The 22,891-nt window shown below is 40.6% G+C and overlaps 1 protein-coding gene across 8 annotated transcripts in view; it reads left to right on the forward strand.

Moving 5' to 3' along the window:
- The first annotated feature begins 120 nt into the window (after positions 1–120).
- Positions 121–22,891, forward strand: part of LOC119033409 (mitogen-activated protein kinase kinase kinase kinase 3-like) — a 42,519-nt gene continuing 19,748 nt past the window's right edge. For 3 of the 8 annotated variants that reach the window (XM_037123442.1, XM_037123445.1, XM_037123444.1), the window contains exons 1-14: positions 121–391; positions 14,302–14,359; positions 14,937–15,027; positions 15,219–15,283; positions 15,470–15,525; positions 15,866–15,913; positions 16,391–16,433; positions 16,627–16,699; positions 17,238–17,369; positions 17,638–17,700; positions 17,834–17,915; positions 18,185–18,301; positions 20,645–20,723; positions 20,875–20,933. In XM_037123442.1, coding sequence (XP_036979337.1) covers positions 293–391; positions 14,302–14,359; positions 14,937–15,027; positions 15,219–15,283; positions 15,470–15,525; positions 15,866–15,913; positions 16,391–16,433; positions 16,627–16,699; positions 17,238–17,369; positions 17,638–17,700; positions 17,834–17,915; positions 18,185–18,301; positions 20,645–20,723; positions 20,875–20,933 — 1,065 coding nt within the window. In that variant the 5' untranslated portion in view covers positions 121–292. The remainder of the gene's footprint in view (positions 392–14,301; positions 14,360–14,936; positions 15,028–15,218; positions 15,284–15,469; positions 15,526–15,865; positions 15,914–16,390; positions 16,434–16,626; positions 16,700–17,237; positions 17,370–17,637; positions 17,701–17,833; positions 17,916–18,184; positions 18,302–20,644; positions 20,724–20,874; positions 20,934–22,891) is intronic. The other 5 variants (XM_037123447.1, XM_037123446.1, XM_037123443.1 and 2 more) reach the window with 4 other exon arrangements.

A 22,891-nucleotide genomic window follows, 5' to 3' on the forward strand; every position in this document is an offset into this window, starting at 1 on the left:
TTGTGTGTGTGTGTGTGTGTGTTTCCAGTTTATTTAATCACCACATTTATCACATGAGGCCAGTCTCTCAGTCTCACATTCAGCTGCTCCATCTCCCCTCACCAGACTCCATGGAGAGGCTACGCCATGATGTCCATTGCGCATGCTCAATGCGCAGTGGAAGCCATGTTGGAGCTACATTGGATTCGGGCTAGGATTTTCTGACGCCGTATGTTTTTCTTAAAATATCTGTTTTCACATATTGTTGGGGTTCGTCAACCGTGCGCGACCGGCGCCGTAACAGGCCGTGGATATGATGAACTCCAGTGTCGACCTGTCCCGGCGGAATCCGCAGGAGGATTTCGAGCTGATCCAGAGGATAGGAAGCGGCACATACGGAGATGTGTACAAGGTAAAACTGCAGTCAGTGAAGCACTTGCGGAGTTCCATTGTCGGACACGCATTGGTTAGGCATTAATAGCATTCCTTTGTAGCTCATCGGGGTTGACATAACAGCAGGAAACAAATTATATAGCTACAGTTAGCTTGTTTTCTGAGCTGGGTGTCTCTCTTCATGTTGATGTTTACTGATACAGCATTTAAACGGCTACTCTTGCACTCAATTCCATTGTCGGACAAACAGCCAAGGGTGTTTTTTTGTTGTTGTTGTTGTTGTTGTTGGCTGTGATTGTTTTGGCCTTACCCCCCCGACTGTTGGGCGACATTGTGGAAATCAGGATTAGCAATGAAACACTGTACTGTACAGTAAGTTACAGAGCTAGAGTGCCGAGAAATCATAAATAACAATATGCTAACGTTAACGTTGACTGAATACGAGACGAGACGGGCTCACAAATCTGATTTTGTTGAACACAAATCATATTGATTTTGTACGCTATACGTGTGGGTCGTTAGAAAGACGACATGTTTGTTAGCATCGTCTAACTAAATATAGTGCCGATAATCTACCGTTGATATAAAAGAGGAGTGGTTAACCGAGACGTGTCCGATAATAGACGTTTAGCCGCTAGCTGTCCGAGAACGGACGCAGTTATCCCGATAGCATCTCGAAGCTAACCAGGCTCTTGGCAGTTTCGTGGGAATATTGTCACAAAATGACAACAAGCAGCGGCTTGTTCCGCATACTGGGACACACACGGAACCAGAGACAGTCCAGTGGGTTCACCATTAATCGAAATATCTCCCAGCTTTCGTTACATTCATTAAATCTGTCTCCGTTGGCCGTGACAGGGACTGACAGCTGGAAATCCAGTTTGGCTAAAAGCGCTCAGGGCTGAGCAAGCTACAGCAACAAGCACAACTTCAACACCTCTTACTGCTGAAATTAATGTTTTAACACCAGTAAGAACTAGTAAGAGTTAATAAAGAACCTGGATGTTAATTTCTATGCAGACTGTGTGATTTATGTGGCGTTTTTAAGTGTTATCTTGTGTCGTACACTTCACTGAGGGCCTGTGCTGGGAGCAGACCGCCTGCATCCCTGAAGGAAATGAAGTTCGTGAATTACAATCCAACTCCACCACAGTCACTGTGGCTGTGACCGTGTTTATTACACTGTACAGTCATCATCGTATAACACGGTTTATTAGAGTACAATATAGGAACTGCGTCATGTCATGCAAAATGTATACTATCGCTGAAAACAGTAAAGTATTGATGCTGAACATAAGAACAAGTGGCAGCATGCAGGATGAATCTGAGGCTGCACAAAAAATATCATTATGTGATTATTTTACACATTGTGATCATACTTGCAAAACCACAAGACCTCACAAAAAGGGCAGATTTTGAAACCAAAGCAGGGGATCTGTGTGTCAGACCCCTGAAAAATGTTACATTACGGTAGGGTTAGGACTGTCAAGTTAACAATGTTGACTACAATGCAGCAAGTAATTATAATTTTCCTTTTAATTCTCAGAAAAAAAATGCAGAATAATTCACTCTCGCAAACAGTATGTCTTTTAAATCAATCACTCAGCCAATAAATCTTTATCTATATAGCGTCAATTCACATCAGCAGTTATCTAATGACACTTTCCAATGTGAGCAGGTCTCGACTATACTCTTTGATTAATTTATTTACACAGAACCAGCAGTTATTCTTTTAATCCATTCATTCATTCAGTTTTGCCCCAGCCCCATAAAATCAGTGCATGCCACTGCCCTGTGTTCGTGCGACCCCCATGATTGACAGAATAATCCACGCGGCAGATTTTACAGCCCCTTTCCTTTTAAAACTTTACATGAGTGACAGGAATCGTATCTGTCCAGGGCATTTGAAATGTGTTTAAATATTCTTTCTTGTCTACATTTCCCAGTCCGTCTGTCACTCACTGAGGCAACAAAACAGTCGACTTCATGTTGTCCAGTGTCCCAAATCAGGGACAGATCATAAATCTGGAAAAATATGGGAGAATATGGGGCCTGAGTATGACTGTGATTTGATTAATGATTGCAAATTATAATTTTTGCATCACTATTCAGATTTTAACTGAGGAAAACTATTAAAAGCATGATGATGTGATATTTTATGGGGTCTGTAACAAACGAACAAACATGTTTTCTTACATGTGAGGAACAGGATTTGGAGCCCAGGGCATGGACATGTTATGCTCATTTTCAGCTAGAATAAACATAGTTATTCTACATTAGATTATTCGACATAGATTTATATGTTGTATGAGCCTCCCCTGGTTCATTTGCACATCAGCTCTCGTAGTGTATCAGTCCGGTTAAGCACAGTAAACATCCACGCTCTATAGTTGTTTGTTCTGCCGTCACAAACAACTGCAGGAATTCAATTTCACCGCTGTGTGAGGGAGAGGCTTTTGGCAGTCTGGAAATTCATTAAACGCTTTAATAGGAGTAGATGATGTTTGGTTAACCTCCAGACTCTTTGTGGTAATTACAGGAATATAAATGTATCCTCTAAACTGGAGACGGGACAGATTTCCAGACTTTGTGAATGTATACATAATGGCCATTAATTCCAAAAATAAGTGCATCCAAAAAACACTGTCTGTCATTATTTGTTCCCTGTTTTGTGTTTTACGTATTGTATCCCTCCCTGCTGCAGCTAATCTAGTTTGCTTCTAATTTGGGTTTGGTATCTTGCCTTGTTGCACACACATACAGTAGATCTGACAGGTTCTCTTCAGCAGGCCAGCAGCTCGGAACAGAGTGCTGGACCGCTCACAAACAGTAAACAGCTGATTCATGTGAACTAATGTCAAAACAATTGTACGGAGCAAAATATTGATTTAATTTTACATAATAATAACAGGGTTATTGTCAAGATCTCCTTATTTTGCTGACAGTTGACGCATCCTCTCCTAAAGCCAATGTGCTGTAGACAATTATAATGTAGCTGATGCTGTGGTTCATAAACAACAGGGGCTTTGCTGAAGGACTGGGGGCTCAAACCTGAAACCTCTGGATTAAAGGATGTGCTTCTAAGCACCAGGGCACTTGGTAAACCACATTGTTGCCTATATTTGGTTCTACCGCTGTGTGAAAATCTGTGGCTTGCATAGGAATGTGTTAGCGGGAAAGCTCGTGTGAAGCTTGTTTTCTCCTGTGTTTGTAGCCCTGCCTCTTTGTCTGTATCATTTAGAAGCTGAAGGAGGCTTCTTGACCAAGAGATCACACCTTCGATTCCTCCAAAGAAAGAGCTGATAGGTTACAAACTGGTCTTTGATGTTTGAATAACAATAGTTGTATAAGCCAACAAATACATTCACAGCATGTTTCATTTGTATCGAGACCCCCCCCAAAATCAGATTAATTTAAATCTCTGTTCTTTCCTGAAGGAAGGGTGTTGGGACAGTATTGGCTTTTACAGTCACTCTTTAAGTTCGCTAGTAAAACAAAAAAAAAGGAAAATACAGATTTTTCCCAGAAAATTTGTGAAACTAAAATATTGGACAATACCGACTGAACTTGTAGATGTTTGAAGAATGCGACCACCACATCACATTTTCTAACCTGCGTTTGGCTGCTTCTCCCTGTTTTTGGTCAGTGGAAGACACTGGTTTGTTAAACGGAAGAATTCCTGCAACATGATGACAGTAAACTGTACGCTTATGTTTACCTATTGGACTGCCATCAGATACTTTAGACTAAAGGAAACCAAACAGACTTGAGAAGGGACATATCAGATGTTGACGAGCCTATTTCTCTGCCAAAGGCAAAGTCACATGCCGACGTTAATGATACAATTTAATATTGATTTGTCACTTAATGTGGGCAGAGTGGAGAAGTGAGAATGCCAGTATCAGCCTAATATGGTGCTCTATAGCCATGAAAAGCTGCTCCAGGGGTTCTGGTGTAATAGCAGCCCACACTCAAGGCCAAGTATTTACCAATACACAGGATCTGACGTAACTGTATGTTTAAAGAGGATGACTGGCTGTGTTTCTCAAGGTGACTGTGCTTGTGGCTTCGGATTGAGGAAGTGGAAGCAGGCGACGGCCTTCGGTTGGGATAGAGATCTGTTAATGACAAATCAATTTCAGCAGTGGTGTGTGCGCTCTAGAAACATCACAGCCCTCAGGGTATTTTTGGAATTTATGTAAGGGCCAAGCAATGCTACCAGGCTTTCTGTATGCCCTCACTTTTTTGAAGTTTTTACTAGCAAAACCAGCCACATAACCAAAAGCTGACGTGGTTATTTGATCAATATACATAAAAATGGCAAGACGAAACAATACATTTGATCATATTGCGGGCAGAACCTCCTGTTCACTTCCCCCATAGTTGAATTGAAATCTCATCATTAAATCATCATCATTTATCATCATTATCATTAAAATGATCAGACTTCCATGTTTCTTTTATTACAGCAGCTCTAGCTGGCTTAACATGTATAGATAGATAGAATTACTTTAATGATCCCAGACAGGGAAATTATTTTAAGTATTCACGCATGTCTAATGTCTACATTTAATACAGGCCAAGGTTCGTTTACTTAATGGTTGTAAATGTCGTGACGGTAACTATTTCCTTTGGTCAGAACTTTGTGTGTGTGTGGCACAGCTGGGCAGCTGTGGTCCAGGAATGCAGGAATCTTCACTTCCTCAGTGTGTGTGTGTGTGTGTGTGTGTGAGTTCATGTCCTATTGTTCCATGCTAGTTGTACATACACACAGAAAACCAGATGATTGTATCGTCTCATGCATAGAGACGCATGCACAGATGGCCGCAGAGTCACAATTACAGCGGCTGCCCCACAACCATCCTGTTTTTCTCACTGTTCCTCCTCTTGTTTTGCTCTCTGAGGTGAACACACAGACACTAGCCTGCATTCACAAAAGCTCTGAGGCAAAGCCACGTTGCTGAAATTAGGGTTGGTTGATAAAGCAATCTTGATATTAAAAGTGTGTGTTGATTATGATAAACTTTGACATGTATAACTGAACACTAATAGATCTAACAGCTTTCCACACAGCAGAAGTAAACGTGACAACAGCCAGACTGTCTGTAAATGTGGGTTTGCACACACCCATTTCCTATTGCGGAGCATTGTTTGAGCTACCAGTTAAGAAAGTAGGTATAGAGGTGGATGTTCACTGGAAAAGGACACAAAAATGATTGGAACTAAAGCACACAACAGCAACCCTGAAAGTCAACTTGCAAGATCCTACAAAAACTACTTGGGTGGAGCATAGAATAGAGAATAGACCACATCAGCCTTTGGTGCCGATCTGCTTAAAAAGATGGATGCAGTCAGAATCTTCTCATCATATTAAACAATCCAATTTCAACATATTCTTGAATTTCCCAGGTAATGATGGATGTGTGTTTAGGTGGCTTGTATCTGAGTGAGTCTTATGTGATGTGGATCTGAATAAAGAGCTTAAGGATTTTAATATGTTTGATTTCTTTTGTATGTTGGATTAGGCTTGATTGTGTTAAAGAGGACTCTCTGGCTTTGGTGGAGGAATGGTTTTATGTAATAAACAATATTCTAAAGTTGAACTGATGAAGCCTCCGTGTCTTCAGAACTAAGTCATTATCAGGATACTTTTCAGACGATTTCAGAAAATGATCATGATCATACTTTTTGTACACACACAGCCAGCCCAACCAGAAATCCTCTTTGGCTTCAGATCCAGATGGTAAATTTAGCTCCGTATCCTGGCATTCTAGTTTTCTGTTTGCCAAGTACAGTTATGTGCTTAACAGGATTTTATCTCTCTGCCGTGTGCGCATTGAAATATTTGTAACTTGCATAGTTACAGTGTGTTAATGACATGGTCTGGTGACATGGGACAGAACCAGATGTGCCAGTAAAAATAGTCTTTATGAGTCATTTTACATTCAGGCAGTGTGTTATTAAGTTTTTTTTATACTTAATCTAAACAAAATATTGATCCCAGTAACTATCTGAGATGTTCAGTGTAGACCTACTTTTAAGTCTTGATTTTCATTGTAAATAAAAAGTTGCCATTGATTTTAGGAAGTGCAGAATTGTTATGTTTTGTCTAAAATTTCAATGTGTAGATGCATTCACAGCCAAATGTGAAAGTTTATAACCATTCCTCTGCACTGACTGTCACATTAGACCTGTCTTACGTCTCCCTCAAAGCACTTACTGTATGTTGACTTTGTAAACAAGTGACCAGGACATTGTGGTTCCCATTAACTTGGACTAGCTATTTAGAGTACAGTAATTAAGTTTAACAAAATATCCTGCAGGTTGTGTTTGCTCCTGTATTAAATGATTTACAAAATGTCTGCAGGGGGAAGTTGTTGGTCTGCAGTGCAGGCAGTGAATGGTATGACATGTCTCTGCAGGGTGGGTCAACACACAAAAGAAATAGTGGTGCGACAGGTGTCAGAGGGCCTTTCCCCGATGACAGTCTTGTTTACAGCGCTTGAGTTGCAGTATTTGAACTGAAAAACCTCCACTCAGCAGGTTTTATTCTTCTGAATTAGATGAGCTGCTACTGTCAGTCACCAGGCTCTGATTCATTCAGTCTAACAAGGGAATTCCTCTTTTAATCGGACTACGTTCCAGCTTGTATTAACATCCCCTGTGAAAAAAGTCAAGCCACTTATTAATGCCGTGACAAACAGGAGATAACATAAAGCATGTTACCACATGACAACTAGATGGCTTTAAACTATTTTTGCCCAGGGGTTTTGATAACAGTTGGCTGTCTTTCTGATGGCTTGACAGGTAATATCTACATTATTTTTGCCAACATATTTAGGTTTAGAAGCTACTGAACTTTGAGATGTTGAGTTTTTGAGCTGTTTCAGTTCAGAGCCCATCTGAAGCTCTCCATTTTCAGCCCTTTTTCTTCACTAACATATTATTTATCAATGCAAAAATAAAAATAAATCCTCTTGGATGTGGATCTGTTTTGGTGGCCAAATATATTGAAGACAGTTGCTAGGTTTCCATCCAAATTTATCACAAGTTGTGACTGAATTTCAAGAGTATTGCCAAAGGAACAGGCATATAAATGATTGTTTCCATTCACTACCATTTTGGGATTATTTGGAGGCAAGTGGTACCGATTCTCCAGTTGAGAAAAGAAAAAAACAAACAAAAAAAAAAAAAAAGATCCCCCCAATCTCTCATTACATGCTCTAACTCCTCTATGAGAAGGGCAAAAAACACCTCAAGCAAGCAGTATAATGTTTGGTGCAATTGACAAATTTGACTATTTCCATCAACCTTTACTTATGCATCACTTCAAAATGTACTAAGTACTCATTACTAAGTTACCAGGAGGAGAATAAGGCTTGTTTAGAGCACCTTGGTATTCATACCTCTACCAGGGTTGGTATGACTCTGGACTGGTTCTGTTAATCTTGGCACAACGTTAGCCACAAGTGTCAAATCCTATTTTTAGACTGTGTGCGCATGTGGTTGAGACGGGACCAGCTGAATGCATCTTGAGAAACAGCAAAAATGTAATGCTGGCAGGAGTGTTTGTTGTCTGGACCGTTGTTGGTTATGATGTGATAAATGTTTTCTCTGGACTGCATTCATACTCATACATAATGTTCGGGTGGGTCAGTGTAGCAAGAGTGCGTGAAGCGTGTGGTATGTGACTTCACAGGCCAACACTAAATGTGAATGCCATCATTACAGAGTGACAATCAGTAATTTATGTAGAAGATAGAGATTTTTGGGTCTGTTTTGAAAATGTTCTCCTACAAGTGTTGTGGTGAGTTAAGTTTTTCAATATGAGTTTTCTTACTTAAGCAACTTAATTCGGTAGCAGCCCAGTGATTTGTGCCTCTGGCATTGACTTCCCAATTTTATGTGGAGTAATTTTGTTTCAGCCCAGTTAAGTGTAAACAAATGGCATTATATTGCTATTGGCAGATCCATTACTTGCTTTAAAAAAAGAAGGATTTCAATACTAAATACTTGATTTAATGACTCCTCTGAGGTGATGACCTTGCAATATTTAGAAGACGGCTTTAACTGTTTAAAAGAAAAAGTAACTTTGCTAAACTGAAGTGGACCTGAGAGGTTGTGGAAGGATTCTCGTCTTTGTGGGTGCGTGTTTTTCTTAAGTGAGCGAGTATTTTGTTAGAAGAGAAGTGTTCTAATTAAACATACTCCATTGCGCACAGCTTTTCGCTTCACCTGTTCCTCTCCTGGGGCCATGAGTGTGTAATGGCTGAGCTGTGGAAGCTGTTAAAACTGCGCTCACTCAGCAAACAAACTGCAGAGTCGTGCCTTTACCATTTTGACAACAAAACTCCAAAAGTTAAATGCAATTCTCAGTTTTTGCTCACATCCATTGACAACCATGAACTGTCGACTCCTTCGTTTCTTGGAGGGAGTGGATTAAAAACATACAGATGAACTTTTCTTTGGTAGAATAAAATGTTTTGTTTTAGTTTACTTACACTTTAGAAAATAAGCATTGAAATTAAATTTGAAATTTGGAACTGCATTCTAGTGTATGTCAATAAGTGACAAGAAACAAGGAAAAGGGCCAAGCCCGCATGGCCTAATGCGCTGGTTATCTCAAAGGTCAGAGAAGTGTGGTTGTGATCAGAAGGTCACCTGTTTCCAAACCTCAAATCTCTTGGAAAAATTCTGTGAGAGCAACTGAATTACCAGCCAGTGCTGCAGTTATGGCCCCAGGCAAGTCTTAACCCCCGACTTGTTGCAGTGGAGCTGTTCAGTGGCAGCATCCCCCCCTTCCCTCAGGCCTTTGTTAGGAAAAAACAGCTATTAGTACACTTGTCTGTTCAAGGGTTTGAAAATGTCAAGGGACTGCCTGATGGTGAGATAATGAGTGAGTGTGAGAGGAGAGGAAGTGGTTGAGAGAGCCACTAATGTGCTTTTTGAAGCATAAAAAAAAGAAATAGATTAATGTTGGGATGTAACTGTAAACAGAAGTCAAAAAGAAGAAGAACAAGATACGAGTTGGGTACTAGATGAAAAAAAGTGACAAAAAATGTCAAATGCACAAGGCTAGGTCACTTTTCATTAATTTTCAACTGTTTGTTCCACCTAGTTAAGACATTAGAACATTTAAAATTGAGTTTTTAGTTTTAAATATAAAAGAAAATTAAACCTAGCGAGTGTCAGCAAGTAAGTTGTCAGCGATTGTAGAAATTGCTTTTACAAGACACCAAGAACGGCAAGAAAATACATAATTACAAATTAGAAAGAGGTTATGTTTGTTATTAAAAAGCCACATTAAACGGTAATATTAATAATAAACAGCAGAGCAACATAGCAGCCACTTGTCACCTTGTGGGTCGAAGTTAAAGCTCCTGTGTTTACTGACACTCCTACACCGCCACACAAACATGCAGCTAATCACCACAACACCTGATTTGGTCTGAATGAGGCGTAAGTAGGAGATTAGATTACCACCATGCATGGTTAACTTTAATTAGTACGGTGTTTTCCAGAGCTGTAGTGAGCGGTTTACATTTTGTCTAAACTAGACTAATACTCCAACACCTTGGATTTAAGTCAACTTGATGCACCCAGGTTGTTTTGGGTTTTTTTTTTGCAGGACTGCAGCTCAAGCGGAGTGCGATGATTAGCATGGTGAGCTGCTACCGCTTAGGTTGTCGCCCTTTGTTTGTGTTTCCTGGTCAGAGAGGGGAGAGAGTGAAATGCCACACTGATCCTCCACTGAGCTGGCCATATGCTGAGTGTATGACACACACGCATGCGGCCTGATGGAGGTGTTAATGATGGATGTGAGCTAAATTTCTCTGTTACTGTTTTGTAGAAACCCACATCAATCCACTGCTGATCTGGCAGTACAGGGCATGGAAAGTAACTCTGTCAATCAAGATTCATGCCTCGGCTTTCAGGGAAATCAGCCCTCTTTTTTTTAAGTTTATCCTGATTAAGTTAAATTTAAATACTGTAAGATGTCAGTTTTTTTGTTATATGTCTGCTCATTTGACACTTTTCTTTAGTACCTCTCAGTTATTTAAACCTTTTTATTATTATTATTTCCTGTAAAACTGTCTATGCTGACTATTTGGCTACTTTGGCAACTTCTGTGATATGAAAAACAATGTTGATATTCCCCCAATTATAGGAAAAAATACACAAAACATGAGGTGGCCATACACAAGTATGCCCAGCCTTGTTCTCCTCAGTACATTCATGACACCTTAATCACTTTTCCTGTTCCCCTGTTTCACAGTCGGCAAGCATCCAGTCATCTCGTCATGTAACAGTGAGGCACCAAGGCTGTGTTGATACAGTGGTGGTGAATTCACTCATTCATTTATGTGACATTTGAGGTGTTAAGTTTGGAGTATCGCCCAAAATAACTTCGATATGAGCAGACAGTTTGGCTTTTGTTTGTCCAACCATTAAATGTGATGTGGTTTTCTTTGTGTCAGATCATTGTTTGTTCAGTCGTTGCTCCGATCTCTGAATGGATATTTCAGCAATGTCAGGGAATGATGGATTGGACTGCTGTGTTGTGGCATTTTCAATATTACACTGTGAGGCCCTAAAAGGTCATCATTCATTTGTTTGTCCATTGCTTCAAGCTAGAAAACTAATCAGATTTGATGTTGATGGTGCAAAAGTTGAGTTTGATTGAAAGTTTGTGAAAATGTTTTGTAGTTGTTTTCTGAACAGCCCAGACGAGCACAGCGTGATTTTATTTTTGCTTGTGTGGTTTTTGGCTGCCGAGACGTCGGTTTTCAGAGGAATCCAGGCGGTTGTTGTCGGACACTTCAGCACCGCAGACCTTTTAGGTCACCGGTGGTCCACCCTCCAACCCCTTGGGCTCCACCAGGCGGGATGCTTCACCCTCAGTCAGTCACAACAGCCAGCCACTCTGAATGTTGTTGCCGCTAACAGTGGCACTGAACGCTATGAGTCATCTCTGGTCCGTCTGCTGACTGAAGACACTCTGTCTCCGCTTTGCTCTTCTTCTTTTCTCTTTGCGTCTCTTTGTATCTCCTCCCTCCCACCACAGCTTTGTTTTGGTGTGGGTCGGCCTCTGTTTTTCTTCTCCACTCCGTTCCTCCTGAATGGAGGATACAGTTTTTGCCTTCCTTTTTAGACAAAAGAAAAAATCTGTTTTTGCCTTTAATATTTCTGATGTTTTATTGATAGTGCAGCTGTTTTTCCTGTGGTTATCCTTGAGTTCTTCCATTTATTTTGTCTTCTGCTCACTGTTGTTTTTCTGTATGTCTTCTTTTGTTGGCAGTACTCTGATGCCTTGTAGGTGTGGATTGAGTTCACATTAGTGCTGCCTTTCCTTTTTACCATAAACCATGATGGCCATTGCTACTCAGCAGTTCTGTTAGTTTGCACATTATGCGTCACTCTATCACAGAAAACTAAAATACGCTTTGAAGACTTTCAGGCTCTTTCAATGTTTGTAATGGTGTCTTTCAGGCTTTTCTGATTTATTAGACAGAAATGACCTCATAAGAAATGAGGGGAGCGGCTGATGAGGAAAGACATGCAATAAAGATCTGCGGCTGGACTCAAATCCGAGACATTGCACACGCATACTGAGCGTCTTAAAAAACCCTAAACCACTGGGACAGGAACTCCTAACACTTCTATATAAATGCAGTCATTATAATTTTTCTCAGTCCCTGCTTTATGTTGTCTTTCCTGGTTACAGAGGCAAGGGGAATAATCATCATGGGAGCTGACTTTAATATGTTTATGAATGCAAAAGATACACAGTAACATTTGAAATGCATATGCAGAAATAAATTTTGACAACACCGTGGCACTGTTAACGACAAGAAAAATGATGAGGCACATGAAATATACTGAAGACTAGATTATGTTTTCATTTTTATCTTTATGGAGATTAACTCGGGTAGTATTGTACAAAAATGAAAATTGATGCTCTACATCAAGACGACAGAGATTTCATTTTTACTGTATTGCAACTGTGATTTGTAGATAGGATATGAAATATTTTTTGCTTTGGGAGAGAATCTCTGTCCTCATGTGATAATATTAAAGAGGATATGACACCAATTAAGACTGAACAGTTAAAATATTGTTGTAATATAGCCAGGGGTAATATTCAAATTGCAGGAGATGTAGTTTTACAGATGAGAATAAAATATTTCACAATTTACCATTAGAAATGAAGCAATGTGGTGCAGCCATCCAATTATTTTAATCATTATTATCATTTATGCTGTTTCCTTCAGTGAAAGTACAGTGCAATGATTACCATTCCCTTTTAAATGACTCACTGAAATCTCAATATCTGTCAAAGATAATCGCAATCTGATTGTTTTTGCGTATCGCTCATTCCTGACTGCAGCACCAAAGGCATTTAGATGAGAAAGTTGACCCTCCTTCTTTCTGTGACAACTTCCCAATCAAGTGAACAGACCAGCATGTTTTTTTTCTCTCTAATGTTGGATAAATATGCCTGTGAGGCTACAGCCAGGATCAGGGTAGATAGGGGGTGTTTCTGGATGTCACCCCACTGAAACTAGAAATAGTCAAACCATAGAATTAGACAACATAGCGAGAGCTGTTATGTGAGAAACATGACACATTGCTTCCAGGCTGTTTGTGGTGTCAAAGCTACTGTTTTGTCTCTCATGATGAAAGTCCAGGTCTTATCAGATAATGTGAAACGTCTCTTTCAGACACTTTCGCTCTCATTCTCTCACACATATTTCTGCGATGTCCCACGCAGCCATAAATGCACATTCTTGGCCCGAGAGAAGGAAGCAATTCATGTCCCCTCTGAAAGATCTTTTTATGCATGTATATTTCATATAGAGTTCCTCTTGCGCCTCACCAGCACTGCTGCTAAACGTAAACACAGCTGGCTATTTATAGAAAATAAGCCTCAGTATCCTGCAGAAACCCCCTGCTTTTTGACAAAACGTCTTCAAGGAATATGGGAAATACTGACTTGATTTCCTGTTGAAGTTTGTGCATTCCTCTGTCAACCCGCCTCAACTGAGTTTGTATCTTAAAGGAGTTAGGAATTAATTTAGTGGTAATTTGAAAATGCGAATGTAGCTGCAAACAACATACTGAGTGATAGGTGTTCATTCCATTTGCATTAGGAACATGACTTTACAGATATTTAGCATTTAAAAGCTAAAGAAATGCATTATTTGATGAGATAGATGATGAGGGATTGTGTGTTTCTGATGTTTGAATAATAACTATTAGTTACACCTTTCTCATCATACCTGCTGTTGGTCCGGTGCACGTCATATCTCCATCGTAGTTAAGTCACCTTTACTCGAAAGGGCTGCATTGGTGGGTGATGTCGCTCCAGGTATATGATCCAAGAGGAAGAGTTTGAGTAATAGATCCCTGACTGTGAAGGCTCATCCAAAATCTGAATCCTAGTTTATACTACTGGTTCAAACTAATTTATTATTCTTAAAATTTATCATAGCTGTTGTCATTTCATCCTCGGTGATAGTCATGCAAAATAAACAAAAGTATGCTGTTCTTGTAAAAAGATAATCGAACAGAAATATGTGCTTGAGTGCTTCTGAGTAATCACCACAGTGCGTTATACCAGGTTCACCTTTTTTGCCCAGTTTTCCAATTTCAGAAACGTCATGTTAAGGATTCAGATTGGTTTCTGGGTAAAAGTTTAGGAGAACCTGATTTCCCCAGCCAGATAGTTTAAGTTTTTCTTTGTCATGTGTACATATGACGGGTTTTCACATACTCGTCCATTTTACTTTTTTGTACCTTTTCCCAGTTGAGTCAACTGGACCTCAAATCTACCTTAAAGTTGCATGGACAGCAGTGCTAAATCGTTTGTGTCACTGTGTCTTCCAGCGCCTCCAATTACTCATGTTTCTCTGCCTTTCCTCCGTTTAGGCTCGTAATGTAAACACAGGAGAGCTGGCTGCTATCAAAGTCATCAAACTGGAACCGGGTGAGTTATCTCATCTTTCTTTTTGTTCCTTTATCTCCCTTTTCGTTGCCATATCTTTGTCTTTATCCCTTTATCAGCCTTTCTCTAAATCGATTCGTTATCCTCCGTTCTTCTGTGTTTGTCCCTGCAGTCCTCCGACCATCATTTTTCACAAACCATCTTTTCCACAATCTCAGCTGTTCTCTCCCCTTCTCACCCTACAGCTCAGATACTTTCCCCTTGTCACTGTCCTTTAACCCTGTCTTTCTCCTTCATGTATTATTTACCCTGTTTCTCTTACCTTCTTCTGGTTTCCATCCTCCTGTCCTCCGCTTGACAAAGGGATTCATACAGAAACAACTTCAGAAGGAAGTGTGGAAGTGTGTGATTATATTGTTGCTAAACAATTAGATGTGGAATTCAAAATATGAAAATATGTGGAAACCTGCTCTGCTGCTTTGTACTGGCTTTTATGAGTCACTAACACACACAAATCCATGGACAAACTCACTTCCCCTGGTTTCTGTTGCTCTGTAAATAATAGCCCTGTCAAGAATTAAAACAAGCATCATTGTGTCCGCATATGTGTTCTCTCCAGGTGAAGACTTTGCTGTCGTCCAGCAGGAGATTATAATGATGAAGGACTGTAAACACTCCAATATCGTAGCCTATTTTGGCAGTTATCTCCGGTAAGTGTGTTTGTGTATGTCAGTGCAATGAATTAGTTATGATTGCTATCAGAGTGCTTGATTGTCAAGCATTTTACCGGAGAGAGACGAAGGAGCGGTGAGCCGGTGTATGTAAGAACAGAGTGTAAGAAGTGTGTGAGAGGAAATTGGATTTTGTGTGAAGACGTAGTGACACAGTGTTCTTTGTGCAGGAGAGATAAGTTATGGATCAGTATGGAGTACTGTGGAGGAGGTTCTCTGCAGGATATCTATCACGGTTAGAACAGCATGCACCCAAACACACACACACACACACACACACACACACACACACACACACACACACACACACACACATTTTAATCTTAACCCTGCTGTTTTTTGTTTGCACCTTTTTTTCTCACTCCCCATTGTCCATCCATCTCTCTGATTTTTCTCTCTCTTTCTTGTTTCACTCCTCCAGTAACCGGTCCTTTGTCAGAGTCACAGATAGCCTACATGTCACGGGAGACCCTGCAGGTACCGTATGCACTGTGAATAATGTCGGTGCAGTTATATTTTTGACTAAGAGAGTAAACAAATAGGCATATTTTGGGAGATTATTCCTCTGCTTAACTGGAACAGAAGACGTGTCAGAGTCCTACATTTGAGCCAAACATCTTGCACAGATTATGTGTCTGTGCTGCCAACTGTAAATTGAACCCAATCTCCCAAATATTTTGATTTTGATTTAACCAAAAAAAAAAAAATCTATTCTCCAATCTGTTTTTCAGTGCCCTGCTGTAATTTTGATCATAACTGTTTCTTTTTCATTCTGCATGTGCCAATAACACCAGCTGCTGTGTGATTCTCTTTGCAGGGTTTATACTACCTACACAATAAAGGCAAAATGCACAGAGACATCAAGGTGAGTCTGGAGAAAACTGTATGACATATTCTTTTAAGTCGCCAACTGACAATTTGACCCCCTATTTGGGGGAAAAAAACATTGCTTTTCAGTATCTTGTAATTCAGTATGAGGGCAACAGAGACTACAGCCTCACAAACCACCACAAGTGTTAAAGTATTACAAAGGCAGTTCTGTTAATTATCATCAATAATGACTAAAATAATGACAAAATCATGAGAACTCATCAGAATGTACGAGCACATGCATGTAGTGATGTTGAAAATGAAAATTGATCCCCACATTATTGGTGCCGATGGTGTTGGTGATGTGGGAAATTATGATAGCTGATTAATAGCTGCAGGCTGCGTTAATCAATGACAAACCACTTTGCAACAAACCTGTGCTGCTGAAACCGCTCTCAAGTTCATTTGAATTGAGCTGGAATGTGATTTCCGTGCGTTGGGTGCTGATACATGGCGTGTTTGTCTCTGACAGGGAGCCAACATCCTTCTGACAGACAACGGCTACGTTAAACTAGGTGAGAGGAACACGCAAGGCTTCTGTGATTACCTTCTGCTTCAAAAGACTGATTCTGAACAGCTTTGTTTACTGAATGTCTCTCTCCCCCTCTGCATATAATCATTTCTACTCTGACACTCACACTTATTTATTCATCCTCTGCCTCCCTTCATTCTTTCTCACTTCTTAATTCTTTCTTTTTCCCCCCATAGCTGACTTTGGAGTCTCAGCCCAGATCACAGCAACTCTGGCCAAGAGGAAGTCGTTCATTGGAACTCCGTACTGGTTAGTTTGTAATTGTTTACCACCATCTGTTCCCTTTGTACTGCAGATGGATATGTATGCAGGTAGAGCAAATGTGTGTGAACTTCCTGCTGCATGCAAGAGACAATTAATCAGTTGGAGAAAGTTTGGGACTTTGGTAAATTCCCTGATGTCAGGCAGTGAAGTTTATTCCAGTTTGTTTTTTTGAGAGGTGACAGTGAAAGTTGATAAAACAAATGGTAACATGGTATGGGTCTTGCTCCACGAATATACCAGAATGTATAAAAAATGGATCCACAATGAAAGAAACCATCAGTGAGTATTTTAGGATCCTTTAAAGGGCTCCAACAGAAACAGAATCATGGAAAAGACACGATGTTAAACATGCTGATGTTTGGAAGTGTCTGCAGCCACAGACAGAAATACTGCAGGAAATTCAGAATCTGTAGATGTGCTAACTGCTGAATTGACCTGATTCAGTTTACTTGGTTAAAATGAGCTCACATTCTTCTCCCCACCCTCTCTCTTTCGCCCTCTGTCTGTCTCTCTCTCTCCATAGGATGGCTCCTGAGGTAGCAGCAGTAGAGCGAAAAGGAGGTTACAACCAGCTGTGTGATATCTGGGCTGTAGGCATCACTGCAATAGAGCTGGCAGAACTGCAGCCACCCATGTTTGACCTGCACCCCATGAGGTAAAGGAGTGTGTGCATGTGTGTGATGATGTTAGAATTAAATTCTCAACAGACGTTGTATCATTTCACTTTGATTACGTTTATAATTTACCAAATAAAGAACCATCAAATCCATCATTAATGTTAATTATTACATCTGTTCTTTCCCTGCTTTCTGATGTGAGAAAGACAGATATACCTCGATAAATGTAGAAATATAACAACTTTTTCCACCTCGCAGTAGGTTATATGAAGTCTTGAATTTTGATCTCTGTCTTTTTTTCCACAGGGCTCTCTTCTTAATGACCAAGAGTAACTTCCAGCCTCCCAAATTGAAAGATAAACTCAAGTGGTAAGAGACAATCCTGTCTATATGTTTAGCCACTGAGACACACCTGCTGTAGATGCAACTCTACATAGAATTACCAATTTGCATCAAACGTGGCCCTTGATTTCAACGTCTTTCCCTCTCTGTCGGACTGCAGGACAAACAACTTCCACCATTTTGTCAAACTTGCTCTGACAAAGAACCCAAAGAAGAGGCCTACAGCTGAGAAACTGCTGCAGGTAAGCAATAAAACAACATATTTACAATTCTTTGAAACAAGCTTGATGGTTAGGGTTACCAATCCCAGCTAGATATAGATAGATACTGCAGATTGGACCATTTCCTCATTAAAGGTTATTATGCCAGTGGTTTATTGCATTATGTATATTATTATGTATGTAAACAAAAGCATCCTTTGCTGCAGTGGCCCATTATACATAAAAGATATAAATGTCACTGTGTGTAGCTCATCGTTCTATCTGGCTCCCTCTCTTGGTTTGTTTTCCAGCACCCGTTTGTGTCGCAGCCTCTCAGCAGGACGCTGGCGATCGAGCTGCTGGACAAAGCCAACAACCCTGACCACAGCACCTACAATGACTTTGATGATGATGACCCTGAGCCAGAGGTAACCTTTGACCCTCTCAGGTTTTAGTTTTCAAAACACCATTAAGCTTGCAGACAGGTCAACAGAGTGGTGATCATGTTCTTGCTGGATCTCGCTTCCTTCCCTTCACATCGTGCCCTTCTCTCTCCTCATTTGCTCATTGAATCCTTCTTCATCAGCCACTGTTCACCCTCCTCAACCTCAGTCCCTCTTGTCCCCGGCACATGTGACTCATCTTTCTGCTCTTTGTCCTTCCCCTTCTCCCTCTGTTCTTTTCTGCCCTGTCTTTTTTGCCCTCTTTGAATTTCACTCATCTCTTCTCATTTCTTCTCTTTCCTTCTGCCCAACTTCTTCCTCTTTCCTCCTCTCTTCCTCCTTGTAGCACTTCTCCTTTCTCTCTTCCTTTCTATTCTCATTCTTCCTCCCTTCCCTTTTTTCTCCCATCTTCTTGTCTCCATCCCCCATCTTCTACCTCCTCCTCAGTTTAAGTACAGGGGTCATTTCCTACCCATAAGCCCCGGTGCTCGACGTGCACCCCGCTTTGCGGCCCGTAAAAAGGTACCGATGTGGGCTGCGGTGTCTGCAGTGATGTCATTCTAACACAAACGATACTGTCAGTTGTGTCTTGACTTGGGGGAGGACCACAGAACTGAATGAATAGAAACTGGATTCAATTCAGTGTCTACTGGTGCTGTCATGGAAACTGGCACTGGCATGTGACTTTCAGACAGTTGATGGATTACAATGGCAGCTGCATGAATAGTTTAACATGCCAGAGAGCAATTGTATTTAACTTTCATGCTCATCTGTTGACACGCAAATCAGCTGGTCAAGGAACTTTGGTGATTTTTGAACACTGCATACATTTTTGGCCTGAAGAACACATTGCCATTTGTTTCAATATGGCTATTGTAACGTTTTCTGTTTTTACTAGTATACAGTTTGGGAAATACACTTCCTAGAGTTAGATGAGATGACTGATACCACTGTCATGTCTGTGTGGTCAACATAAAGGGGCAGTCAACAACTTAGGTTGAAAATTAAGGAAAACAGCAAGTCTGGCTCTGTCCACAGGAAGCAAAATCTGCCTACCAGCACCTCTGACACTCAATAACTAAAGCATTACACCTAGTTTCAGTGTTTCAGCCGGTCACACAGAGGTTTGTCAAAAAGCGCAGTCGCTTTAAAAATATTCATATATTCACACGTGTCAGTGGTGTAATTCTTCTCATGCAGCTCGGCAAGAAAGCAAATTAATATGTTGAATTATTCCTTTAAATTCTACATAGCTGTCATGAAATATCACAACTAGTTAGTGTGCACACTGGTCACTTTACACAAGAAATGTCTTGCTCACTTTCATGACAGCATTACTGCTGTCTTGGCTAAACCACAGCAGACCACTTAATGTCATAATAAGGATCGGTTCTGTTCATTCTAGTTCTGTGGCAGCGGCTGGCCCGTAAAGAAATGTCTCAGTTCATGAAGATGGCTACCAAACTGTTACACCTCCACACACCACATTCAGGTCAACTCCGGTTGAATTTGTGGTTTGTTATTTTGTGCTATTTAGTGGGACAGTTTCTCAAATTATATAATAATCTGACTTAATGTTAATAAACATTTAGGTCAAAAAAAATTTGTGAACATCAGTGGCTCTGATCAAAAGACCAAAATCTTCATCATTTGATGTTTTGAAAACACATGATGCATTTTGATAAATATGTCAGTCGTGGAAGCCATCTTCATCGTGTCATCGCAGTCATTAACCATGAGTGTTATGAAAATTAGCTGTATTAAACCTATTAGAGGTGGTTTGATGTTGACAAATCTATGACTGAATCTGTGCAAAAAAATGTGGCATTGATGCATTTTGTAAAGTCTTGGTTTGTCTTTATTTTTTTCCCAATGCTTTACGAGCATGGTTTGAGGTTGCTGTGTTTTAGTTCCCATCTGAAGAATGAGTGTCAGAGACATGACGTCACATAGACCTTGAATTTTTGATTTAATTTGCAAATCACCTCCCGTACTATAAACACAAAGGTGCTGTAACAATACCTCTCTTCCAAGAAAATAAACTAGCATCACACATGCAGCAGTTATTTCAACCTTACAGGAACTCCTGAGGACTGTTTGAACATTAAGCAGACGTGTTGATACTGTTTCCAGGGAAGGTTTGTCCACTTTGTTGCTATGTTTTGGTTGTCTGGTTGCAGAGTGCGACGGGCTGTTTTGCTGTGTCATCATACCTCACCAACAGGAAATGGCGGAAGCATTGTTGTTTTAAAACCTATTGTAACCTCTAAACTGTGCGTGTTCTTTGAACAGCTATTTGACTGCGCGTGTCTTTCTTTTTGCTGATAGTCTCCGGTCTCTGTTCCTCATCGTATTCGCTCCACCAGCAGGAGCGCCAGGGAGGGAAAGACGCTGTCAGAGATCAACTGTGAGTTCAAGCACAACATGAAGAAGTGACCAAACCTTGAGAGTGTTTTTAACTCCTGAACTCCTTGTTTGAACTTCTCTGATCTCATGTGGTGCCCCCTCCTCCCCTCTCTGTCCACCTGTTTGTCTGTCTCTTACTTTCTCTTCCTCAGTTGGTCAAGTGAAGTTTGATCCTCCGTTGAGAAAAGAGACAGAACCTCATCATGAGCCGGTGAGTTATTAGTTGTTCTGTATGTTTGCGAGAGTGTCTGAGAGAGAGAGAGAGAGAGGGTATGTTTGTGTGGTTGTCACTTCACAAGCACCAGCATGGCTGATCCTCACCTAAACACAGGAAGCACCCTGACCAGTCCTTGTCGTGGTCAGTATTTGTTGACCCCAAACAAGAAGCCCATCCACAGTAGTTTACAGGAAGTTGAGTGTTTCAGCTCTCCTTTTGGGATGGTGAGGAGCTTTATGAGGCTCAGTTTTAGGTGCAACAGTTGTTTGATGCGGATGCCTCCCACGCATGTCCAAATCAGGGGAGACCTTTGGATAGACTCAGAACTTGCTGGAGGGATAATGTTATCCTGACCTGGAATACCACAGGATCCCCTAGCCAATGCTGGATGACAGCTGAATATAACAGTGTCTCACCTATCTGGGTTAACCTGTTGTTGCCACCAACACTCAGACCTGTACAAACAGCAGAAAGTGGATTCACATAAAGCACAAAGCCCCTTCCCTCGTTCTTTGGCATTTTGGTAACATTGACTGACCTCAGCTGTCAACATGGTCACAGCATGAACTGTGAATAGAATTATTAGCTTTCTCCTTATTTACAGGCATTGATTGACATATAATAGGGCCAAAGGTCTGAGGCCGCTACTCAAAATTCCTTGTTTTGCATCTGTTATAAATACACTACTATTTTTAGAGTTTGAGTGAAAAGGTGAATATTTCAAAATGGACTCAAATATTTGCAAGAACTTCTTGACTACTAAATAAGACCAACAAGCCGTGACAGTCATGGACTGTCCTGTACCTGACCGCAAGCCTGTTGAACATTTATAAGGCACATGAAGACTTAGAAAGCCAAGCATTGTGCAACATCACAAGAGGCTCCGAGGGACACAAATCAAATCATGCTGGGATAAGATGAGTCATCAGGTTTTGCACGAACTTGCATGATAAAATTAATTTATTTACGCTGTTTTTTTCCCATGAAACAATAATTATCATCAAACACATGCATTGGTTTCCAAGCAATAGCCTATTAACTTGATTTTCTAGAAACTAAAGCTGATCCTATTAGTGCCTGTAACTTTTTAGAACTGCTGAAAGACGTTTTACTCGTGGACAAATGGGATGGTGCAGGGTTTGTGCGCAACCACAGCGTCTTGTTAAAGTCCTCCGTTCCCTCACTCCTTCACTCTCACTTTTTCTCTCATTCCTTTGCACTTGCACTCTTTCCACAAACTCCCTTTTGTATTCCTCCTCCCTTCAAGTCTACCGAGGAAATCCATCCTAAATGCCTCCTTGTCTCCTCTCTGCATACACGTATTTATCCATCAATTTATACTGATGCCATGAAACACAGTCACCAGTGTAGGTCTGCACCGTTCATTTGTATTCCTTCCCTTTGTCCTTCAGTTTCTGCCCTCTCTTTGAAAGTAATTTAATAACACCGGGTTCTTTTTGTCTTGCTGAGCCATGTGGTTCATAGCTCTCTGGGGATCATGCCGCTATGTGTCGCATTTTACCACCACATTATTATTGTTAGATATTATTGAAAGCTTTTATACTGTTTCCAAGAGGATTAGCATCGGGATTTTTTGGCATTTACCTCAAAAGGGACTTGCAGATGTTTTCTGGAGTCAGTGTCAGTCTGTTTAACTTCTCGTGTGTAATACTGAACAAAAAATAAACGCACCCATAGCGACACTGGAACCTGAATCAAGGTAACATGTGGTTTTAATTCTGAAGAAGTACAGCCAAGAGCACAAGTGAACAAACAAGACAATTAGTAGCCTCAGCCTTCTTCCAGTAAAGAGCATCGTACAAAGTTATGTCTTAGATTGTATAAGCTTTAAATAGCAGCATGATTTATTAATGTAATTTATTAATGTCTGTCCTCCTCCGTTCTGCTTTTAAACCCTCCACCAATTTACTCATCCCTCCCTCCCTCAGTCT

Source organism: Acanthopagrus latus, chromosome 15 (genome assembly GCF_904848185.1).
Source record: "Acanthopagrus latus isolate v.2019 chromosome 15, fAcaLat1.1, whole genome shotgun sequence".
Classification (NCBI taxonomy): domain Eukaryota; kingdom Metazoa; phylum Chordata; class Actinopteri; order Spariformes; family Sparidae; genus Acanthopagrus; species Acanthopagrus latus.